Raw genomic sequence first — 10346 nt, forward strand, 5'->3', positions numbered from 1 at the left:
AATGACTTGGTTTCATATCTTATGGGTTTCAACTCTAGCCTACACCAACTTGTTTGGGAAAAAATACTTTTGTTATTTGCCCGTGCTTTGTGGTTGTTGTTGTTGTTGCTAGTATTATATATAAACATATTAGATGTTCAATTTCGCATGTATAGGGAAAATGTATAGTCAGCAAAAAGCATAAATAATTGAAATGCAATACACTTGCAATTTATAAGTTGGTTAAGAAAATGTAAGTTGAGGATGTATACAATGTGAACAATATTCAACTAATAATTTGTTAAGATCATGCGCTTAGGATATTCTCGTATAATATCAGGAATGTTGTCTTTAATTAGCTTTATTCACGCGACACTGGAGCAACTATAATAAAAAAATCAACTCATAACCATCTTGCACAAGCAACCTGTGTAGTTTTAGTTTAGCATTAGTTTAGTTCTTGAATGAAGAAAAGGCAAATAAATTTATATATTGTGTCAGCCCTATCGAGATTAACCACACGAGTTACAAGGACTGAGACACGAGTATGCCAGGCATAAAAAGATTGCAATTTCAAAATTTTAATTGGAATCTATTTCAAAATAATAATAGTAACAATAATAATAATAATAGTAATAATAATTATAATAATAAATACTTTCTAGCTCCAAGTGCATATTCAAGCATGTATATAAACCATCATTTTCAATAATAGTAACAATAATAATAATAATAATAATAATAATAATAATAATAATAGTAATAATAATAATAATAAATACTTTCTAGCTCCAAGTGCATATTCAAGCATGTATATAAACCATCATTTTCCAAAAAGTATAGGTTACAAGGAAACATATATTAGGAAAAATGTTGTAGAGGTGTACAAAATGTATAGTCTGTCCGTCCCAAAATAAGTGTCCCATAAAATTGAGACACTTATTTTGGGAGGGGGTTCATGGGAGGAGACAACAAATAAATTATTTTACGCTATTAAATGCATCAAGCTCAACATATATTTAGATTTTCACCACATAGCTATAACCCGCTCCTCTTCGCTACCCCTACTATCCTACCAATATGCCCTTGTGCCAATTGAGCAATGTTTATAATAGCAGCACAACAAACGGACAGTCATATTAATCACCTGTGATCAAGACATAGAAATCCTAAATCTATGTTTATTTCAGAGAAGATGACCATGTTTATAATTTCATATATGTAAACATGATAATCAACTTCACAAATGAGTTAGTTAAAGGATTGCATTGAAGGAAACAAATGTTTGCATATTAATGACTTGTGAGGTCAAATGAAGTTTGACTCCTTTTGCAGGTTGCATCTTCACCTCTTCACTGAAAGGTAAGCTAATATTTTTCAACAACACGGATGCTCCTTGCGCTATATCCTTTGGTCTTACTGCACTATTATTTGCACCATCAGTGACATTCTCTGCTTCATTATTTACACTAATATTTTTTCCTTGGTAGCCGCAAATACGCGAGGTGGTTAGAGGAAGATGAGCGGGAGGTTGAAGAAGACGATCTGGCTGTTGATTTTGCATCCGATGGTCCGCAATGGTCGACTGACCCAAAAGTAGTTTTAGTTTTCAGTCGATTGACTATTAGCCACGCCCTTCCGAAAGAAAAAGTAGTACAGTACATACTCTACTTTGGTACAATCCAGGTTGCCACGTGATGAACTCCCATGACATCTCTCAGCTCAGCGTCATCTAATTGTTCTGAAGGGCTGCAGCGAGCTGGGCACCGAGCGCCACCAGCGTGACGGGCTTCTGTATCACGCCATTTATCCCCGACCGCTGGCACACCTCGAGGACGCGGTCGTCGACGTCGCCGACCGCGAGGGCGGCGAGCACGAGCAGCCAGCCGCCGCTCCCCAGCTCGCCGATCCGGAGCGCCACCTCGAACACGTCCTCCATCGTCGCTGCCGGAGCGTGCTTGTCGAGGTCGAGAAGCACCAGCTGGAAACACGACCCGGCGCTCTCCAGCAGGCGCAGGCAGTGGGCTCCCGACGGCGCCGGCATCACCTGGCACCCGAGCTTCTCGAGGAGCATCCCGGTCACCCCCCGGCTCGTGCCGTCGCTGTCCGCGAGCAGGACCCTCAGGCCGTCGAAGCGAGGGATGGATGGCGGCGACGTCCTCCGGCGTACGCCCGACTGCTGCAGCTGGAACTGCAGGACGACGGTGATGATGCTTCCTCCGTCCGATCCCGACGATCGCATGCTGCCGTTCATCATCTGAAGAAGAAATTCAGCAGCAGCAGCAGATCGAATCAATCACCCGGATTATCAAGATATACAGGAATTTCCATTTTTAGTGCGTTTTCTTTACCTGCACGATCTTGTTGCACATGCCGAAGCTAAGCCCCATGTCGGAGCTGGCCGATCGACGGGGAAACTTCGTTTGCATCCCAACCTGAAACTTGACACGCATGCTGCAGCCTGCAGATGGTCTCATCGGGATCACGTCCCGGCTGTACCTCTCCTCCTCGCCCACATTGCAGCTCTCGACGGAGAACGTGAGCCGGCCCGGCGCCGCGCCATCGCAACGGCGACCTAGCAGAGTGGTCACCATGTGCAGCAGGAGATGGAACACCCTCGTCTCGTCGCCGACCACCCACTCGGGCAGGGGCAGGGAGCTCTCCGAGTGGTACGAGAATTCAACGCCGCTGCAGCCGGACATGCATCGCGCGACGGCCATGGCCTCCCTGACCAGCGCGTGGAGCCCGAACGGCACGCGGCTCGTCGTCAGCGTCTCCGCGTCGGCGTCGTTCGCCAGCGCCAGCGTGAGCGCGCTTGTCCGGGCGATGGCGTCCACGACGAGCCTCTGCTCGGGCCGCATGCCGGCGGCGGCGGCGTGCTGCAGCATGGAGAGCAGCCCGATGACGGAGTGCATCTGCCGCTGCATGGCCCCGCACATGGCGCTCTGGACGGAGTGGATGCCCGTGGTCGCCGTCGCCGCTTCGTTCTTCGCCTGCAGCAGGGCCCTGTGCTGATCGGCGAGCCTGTCCCGGATCGACTGCCACTCCTCGAGTACCGCCGCGTGAGAGAGCGCCACGGCGACCTGGTCGGCGACGACCTCCACGATCTCGAGGTCTTGGCTGCTCCATCGTCCCGTGTCAGGCAGAACCAGCACCAAGATGGCGTACGACCTCGCCTCCGGTGTCCTCGCTCCGTCGAAATTGGAGACCTTGAGCATGGGCATCCGTATGGCAGCCACGCCCCCCGGAGGCTGCAGGCCGCCACCGCTCGCCGCCGCAAGCGCCGATCCCGGCCGGAGCACCTTGGCGGCCACGCCGGACATTACGTCGACCACGTCAGGGTCGACGGCGGGGATAGGGGCCCGCGAGCCCAGCATGACGGCGCCCTTGTCTCTGAGGCTCAGCTGGTACACCAGCTGGAGGACGTCGCCGGGCACGGGCACCCAGACGGCGCAGCTGTGCAGCGCGAGCGCGTCGGCGAGGTGGAGCATGGTGGTGTGGAGGATGGCGTGGTGGTCGTGCGGGGAGTCGCGGATGTGGCGGGAGAGCATGCGGACAACGCGGGAGGTGGCCTCGACGCGGCGGCGGATGAGGCCGACGTCGCGGTGGAGCTGGCGCGCCTTGGCGCGGAGCAGGGCCTCGCGGAGCTTGGCGCGGATGAGGCGCGGGATGAAGGTGAGGAGCGAGAGCGCGGTGGCCAGGGAGACGAGCGCGGCGAGGAGCTTTGCGGCGGTGGAGGCGAGGAGGAGGCCGGAGGAGTGCGGGTGGTGGTGGGTGAGGACGGCGAGCAGGTGGACGGCGCCGCCGAGCACGGCGAAGGCGGCGAGCTGGAGCAGCAGCCACTTGACGGGCGCGAGGTCGGCGCAGGAGGCGAAGTAGAGCAGCTCCAGCGGGATGGAGAGGTAGGAGGCCGCGATGAGGAAGTCGCTCACCTTCTGGCACTGCAGCATGGCGTCCACCGCGCCGTCGCACCCGTCGCCGCACCGCCGCATCTTCTGATAGTCCATCCGGCCCCGATCAGCGAATCAACCGAGCGCACGTGCGGTGCATGGGAAGAAAGATTTTGATTTCTCGAGGTCGATGGTGGCGTGCGGTGGAGCATGGGGGAGAAGAGAAAGGGGATTCCGGCACTCCGGCGTGGTGGTGGCGGTGCGGTGGAGTGGGGGAGATGAGAGCGGCCATCGGTCCATCGGAATGCGTGCATGCTGCGCTCGGCTTGACAAGTGTTGCCCCCGCGAGGGCTGCATGCTCCGCTCGGCTTGACAAGTGTAGCCAACGCTGACATGCACGGATGCACCGCTGTAGCTGGAGTGTGCAGTATCTTACCTTATCTTTTCAGACCAAATCGCTCTGGCTCTGAGCTGAGGCCCGGACACTTTTTTTTCCTGCAGAGGAGAAGAGCAACCGGCTAGCTATCGACAAACAGCCCAGTCCAGGTCCAGCGCATCTCTACCGCCAGGGCTATATTTCGCCCGCAGCAAGGCCCAGCTATCGTCTCGCCTCTCTCTGGTGCGATGCTAGCGGGCCGGTCCAATACTGTGTCTCCCTGAGCGGTTTTCAAAGGGAGTCACTAGTTAACGAGCGCTTCTTCGGCAGCCTCGCAACGATCAGTGCCACTTGGCGTGCTTTCAGCCATTCATCATGTGTCGCGCTCTGGGCGCTCCCTTCGGATTATTTTTTTGTTTTTCTGCACGCGTTTTCGGCTATTTAAACGGTTTTTTTCTGGGTTTTTTTTTACGTTTTGGTTTTCCACCGGTCTTCCTTAGCTTTTCGACAAAAAAAAATTCGAAAAAAAAATTGCGCAAAAAAGTGTTTTTTTCCTTTCGCGAGAGTCACGGTTTTCCTTCCGCGAGAGGCACGGCTTTGCTTTCACGAGAGTCACGGCCGTGCCTCTCGGAAACAAAACAACGCGTTTTATGTTTTTTTCCTTTCGCAAGAGTCACGGTTTTGCTTTCGCGAGAGGCAGGGTTGTGCTTTCGCGAGCGTCACGCCCGTGCCTTTCGGAAACGAAAAAAAACGCGTTTTCTGTTTTTTTTTCGCGAGAGTCACGGTTTTGCTTCCGCGAGAGGCACGGTTGTGATTTCGCGAGAGGCACGGGCGTGCCTCTTTCTGAAAGGGAAAAAACACATGCTCCGGTTCGGTGTTTCCATCCCTTTTTTCGGCCAGTTTTTTCGTGAAAAAAAGTTCGTCAAACCTATCAACATGGGATCTAATTTTGAAGATCTCGACGCGAGGAATTCAACGGTGAAAATGAATTGAGATTTGGACGCACGATTTGAAAGATGAAACGTTGTGAATAAACGGATCTACGAAAAAAGGAAAAACTCCCAGGTTGCGACAAGTGGTGCACTGCATGTGCTCCACTTGTTGCAACCTGGGAAGTTGGAGTGATCTTTGCAACGAGTACTCCTCAACTAGTGATTTCGGTTTTCAAACACTTTTATGGAACGGTTTGGATAAGTTTTACAAGTTTTCATGTGGCTTTTTCTTTCTTTGTTTCTATATTTTTATGGGTTTTCTTCAGATTTTTTTTGTTTTTCTATTCTTATTATTTTTAAATATCAAATGAATGATGATTTTTAAATAGATATTGAACATTTCTATGTTTTACAAAACGGAATATTTTTTTTGATAACTGTTGAACATTTTCCAATATATGATGAACATATTTTTATTACATGTACGAATTTTTTATGCATTTTCAAATACACGTCAAACATTTTTTGAGTGGTACAATTTTATTTTAAAACTACATCAGCATGCATTGCATCGTATAACTAATTTTTAAATATATGAACATATTCTTGAAACACATTAACACTTTATTAATGTCATAAATATATTTTTGGGGGATAGTACAAAACACTGTCTTATGTTACATGTACATTTTTTATATGTATAGACATTTTTTAAAATGTGAAAAACATACTTTTTGTCCGTGATTTTTTCAACGGTACAAAAAAAATTACAAAATTATGTGAACATTTTTTTTACATTGTTATAATTTTTTAAATGTTAATAATTTTTTAGAAAAAATTGAAGATTTTAAATGGCACGATTTTTTAAGGACATCAACATTTTTTTAAGTTGCAAACATTATTTTTACACTGCATGACTTTTTTTAATGTGTGATGAATGCTTTTAAAGATTGAGTACATTACTTTCTAAATATATGCATTTAGAATATTTCGAGAAGTAAACAAAACAAAAAAAGAGAAAACAAAAGAAAATCAACGAATGAACCATGGGTCGGCATACTAGAGCCTGCCCAGAGGCGAGTGCACACTCTATCTCGCAGCAGGCGAGATATACCGCCGCCCCATCTCTCCATCTAATTCATTCCAGGTTTTCCGGACTATATGATTGGTCTTCTCTTACGACTAACCAGTGGGCCAACAGCCCACGATTGAGACTTGTGTGTGTTGTAGTATTTTTAGATTTTACAAACGCTTATTCTCTATTTTATATATAGTCAAAAATACTAAAATCAGCTATATAACAACATCCAACAAGGAGAAAAGGAAATACAAAGGTTCGGAAAAGGGTCACACCGAACCAACAGTAAAAGGATAAATACCAAGGAACAAGCTGAGAGCGGGTCTAAGAATGATGAGCAACACATGTCTCTTGGTTAATGTAAGTGCATCAGGTGGCTCCTTGTATTTTGGGATGATTAATAACAAAACAGTTAAGGGACTAATGTGTTTGTGAGTAACACATGCGAAAGTGAGTGATGATTTGGTTTAACCAATGGGTTATGACCACTACAAATGTTGTGATGACATTGAAGAATACGGGTTGCTTTATGAGGAATTGAAGTTTGAGGAGTTGTAGTTCTTCATTAGTTCCTTTTATTCTTTTTGTGAGTATGACATACTATAGTCTTGAGGGGTCAAAGTGAAGCAATATAGAAAGTTCTCGTGTGTGATCAATCGAACCTATCTACACTTGTGGGTAAAGTCTTGGTAATATCCTTTCACGCAAGATTACTAGCTCTTGTGACGAAAGTGATTCTTCAAAATACTTGAGTTAGAAGTCTTCAATGAGGATTTAGGAACATGTCGTTGTGGTTGTCCTAGGTTATGAGGAATGCAATGAATTTGAAAGTTCAAATTTCAGACTATTGTGATAGCTAGCTACAACACGTTGCTGGATGTGTCCTGTCCAACGATCATATCACCACCCTGTCGTGGGCCACGACTATAAAATAGACCCCTACCCCTAGATAGTGGTGGTTGCTCAAGGGAAATTATGCGAAGTGTTGCGTATTGAGCACCCCTCCTAGCGCTGATTTGGGAGAAATTCTAAATGAGGAAAAACCACACAGAATCTAAACCCTAATGATTAGATATCACCGAAGCATCTGATTGAGCCTAACTTGGACTTGTTACTCTTAAGCACGGTGTGTGGAATAGACGAAGAACAAGTTTATATAGGTCCGGAGATCACCGCAAGATCTAGCTCTAGTGATTTTGAGAATTTAGAGGAACTTAGCTCGAGGATAACAAGGCCAAGACTTATGTGTCTTCGGAGCTATGGCTCAACCTCTCCAATCCATACGTAGAATTGTGTCAATAGTTTAAGTGCGATAAAAGGAATCAATGTGTCTTGGGATAAACAAGTCAATGTGTCTTCACCGAGCATTCGAGTTCCAATTTTCCGCATGTTTTAGTTTCTATAATTTGCGTCTTACAAGGAATTACCCCTTCTCCTTTTGTGAAGATTTGTCTGGATACTTTTATATTCTGTTTCTTAGCTTTATGTTCAGATTTGTACTCGTTTACTCTCTTCTGAAGTATGTTTGCTTACTAGTTAAGTTGACTATCGATCTAGTTTGCTCATGTTGTTTTACTTATTGCTTTTGCCATGCATGCCCCTTTGCTACTCTCCTGTTATAGTTTTTATTCATTATTGTTCTGTTGTAGTTATGTTTACACTATTTTTCTTCGAAGAATTATTGTTTTCAAAGAATTTGTTAAAAGCTTCCATTCACCCGCAAGATCTAGTCAATACATTTGATTCTATAGTCATCAATAAAGCATATGCGCCCTAATCGAAAGCTCTACACGATGGTTTCTATTGCTGCAAGAAAGCAAGCAGTTTCAAAAAACCATCGGGTGGTCGGTTAGGAAAAACATGCTCAATAATATATTTATTTTATCTAATGATAGAGAACGCATGGGCGTTTTTTCTTCCAGTGGCGTTTGCAGAAAAGACATGAGATGCATGACACCTCTAAACGAAAACTCCATATGTCCCATGATATAGTGTGCATTGCTTTTTGAAAAAGTAAAACTTCGTGAACTTTGATGTTTGATCAAGTTTAAAAAAATTCTATGTCTACAATGCGTAATATAGGCCATACGGAAATATATTTCATGATGAATCTAATGGTATTGATTTGATATTCTATATGTTGATAGTTTTTCTCTCAACTTGATCCAAGTATACAAAATTTGACTTACAAAACTATACTTTGGGATGGAGGAAGTACAAAATTAGCACATTCCACATGAGACAAAATAGACAATGTTGGTCCCATTCGAACTTATTTTAGAACTTTAAAATGTGTAACTTTCAAACCATGTGGCCAAATCAAAATCTGCTTTCACCATCGTGTTTCTCATGATAAGATCTTCAAAACTAAATCCTACATGATCACATTCTAACAAATGTTTTTGAAAAGCAACTTTCTACCAGGAAAACTAAGTTCCTTGTATGTACTTGCTTTTCTAGCACATACCAGTAAAAATGGTACTCCTACTTTCTTTAGTAAAACTATATCCAAACGCTTTCTTGATTATTTTTTATTGTTCCTTGTTATGAGAACCTCAAATTTATAATCCATATGGAAAAGTTATGTTGGATATATTTGAAAAGAAACTAGCTACGACGAAAAGAAAATGTTTAATATAAACCTATTTTCTTTGACAAACTGTGGGTAGACCATCTTTTATTAATTGTATGCGCTAAGAGCAAGTTTCACGTTTTGAAATGTTAATACAATTTTTAAGAATTTTCCCTTGTATTCTTAAAACATAAATTAACGTGACAAAAGGTATCTTGTAACTTAGCTATATTGTGTTATTTCGATGAAGTTAGTGTATGCCATAGAAACTACACAGAAGGCTGTTGAATTATATGCGAACTGCTACATTTCATAAACATGCTTTTCATGGTCAAATAATGTGTACTAAATGGTGACTTATCATTGTGGTAAAAAGTCAGCCCGAAGGAAAAGTGTATTTATACCTCAAACTTGTTTTTCGTGGCTCAATGTTTTTTCTCAGAACTATCCATTTAAATATGCCCATGCAAGATTTAGCTTGAAATATCTCATCGTGTAGGAACACAACGATGAAAAACAATTTTGATTTGATCGGTTGGTTTGGAAGTAATACATTTTTTATTTTTTAAACGGTTTGTATGTTGCTAATGTGATCTATTTTGGTCCTTTAGGATTTGTTATTATTTGATATGTAGCATAGTACGCATCCTAAAAGCTAAGAAATGAAGGGGATTTCAGTGGACATTCAACCATTCCTAGCACACAGCTCCGCATAAATTGTGTGAGGGCGCACATAAACAATATGGGATTGATGTTATCAGACTCTTTACAAAGAGAGCAACCAACGTTAGCAGTATCATGTCACTCTTAATGATATGGTCAATAGAGGATAAGCAACCCATGATCGCTTGATTGCCATAAGAAAATTTTGATTTTGAAGGGGGTTTTAATCTGCCAAACTCTATTTAGATTAAGGTTGGTCTGGCCCTGGGAGAGTTGACCATAAAGAGATTTGGTGAAAAATTTTGTGGAGTCAGTATGAGGCTAAGTGACTTGATGTACTCAGTCTAGAGGATAGAGATCTCGGCAAATAAGCATCACCAATAATCCATTTCTTGAGGAGAGAGAGAGAGATCGACGAATATCGGCTTAGCAATTATGAGGAACATCTTCAGCAACAAGTAGATGCTAGATAGTACAGTAAGAAAATAGGACCGTAAAGCGGTCCTTTAGGGGACCCTCCCCTGTCCACCAGTCTAATAAAAATGAGTACGAGCGTCATTACACACCACAAATGTGGATTGTTTATAAACAGAATGCGGGTTTTGACAAAGGTTTTTCAAAGTTGAGATCACCCTGGGGTTAGCAAAGAGAGGATCACCCGATGGAAGATATTTAGCTTTCAACTACTCTTACCAAAGAGTGCCACCAGAGTTAAAGAGCTTCCGGCAACATTTAGCGAGCAAACATTTATTCATGATATAAGTACCAAGGACCCATGGCTTCAAGCATTTTCGGTTTACAAATGGACTTCCATTGACCATTTTATATTTCTTTTTGTTATCCTAACCATTCCCGT

At 43.9% G+C, this 10346-nt stretch overlaps 1 protein-coding gene across 1 annotated transcript; it reads right to left on the reverse strand.

The window, feature by feature from the left end:
- Nucleotides 1-1576: 1576 nt before the first annotated feature.
- LOC123141724 (ethylene receptor 4-like) lies at nt 1577-4194 on the reverse strand. The gene is made up of 2 exons (XM_044560800.1): nt 2331-4194; nt 1577-2236 (listed from the first exon to the last, which is right to left on the reverse strand). Exons 1-2 carry the CDS (start codon nt 3984-3986, stop codon nt 1712-1714), a joined length of 2181 nt encoding a protein of 726 aa, XP_044416735.1. The 5' UTR covers nt 3987-4194; the 3' UTR covers nt 1577-1711.
- Between the last annotated feature and the right edge of the window lie 6152 nt (nt 4195-10346).

The sequence above is a fragment of the Triticum aestivum genome, chromosome 6D (assembly GCF_018294505.1).
Source record: "Triticum aestivum cultivar Chinese Spring chromosome 6D, IWGSC CS RefSeq v2.1, whole genome shotgun sequence".
Taxonomy (NCBI): Eukaryota; Viridiplantae; Streptophyta; class Magnoliopsida; order Poales; family Poaceae; genus Triticum; species Triticum aestivum.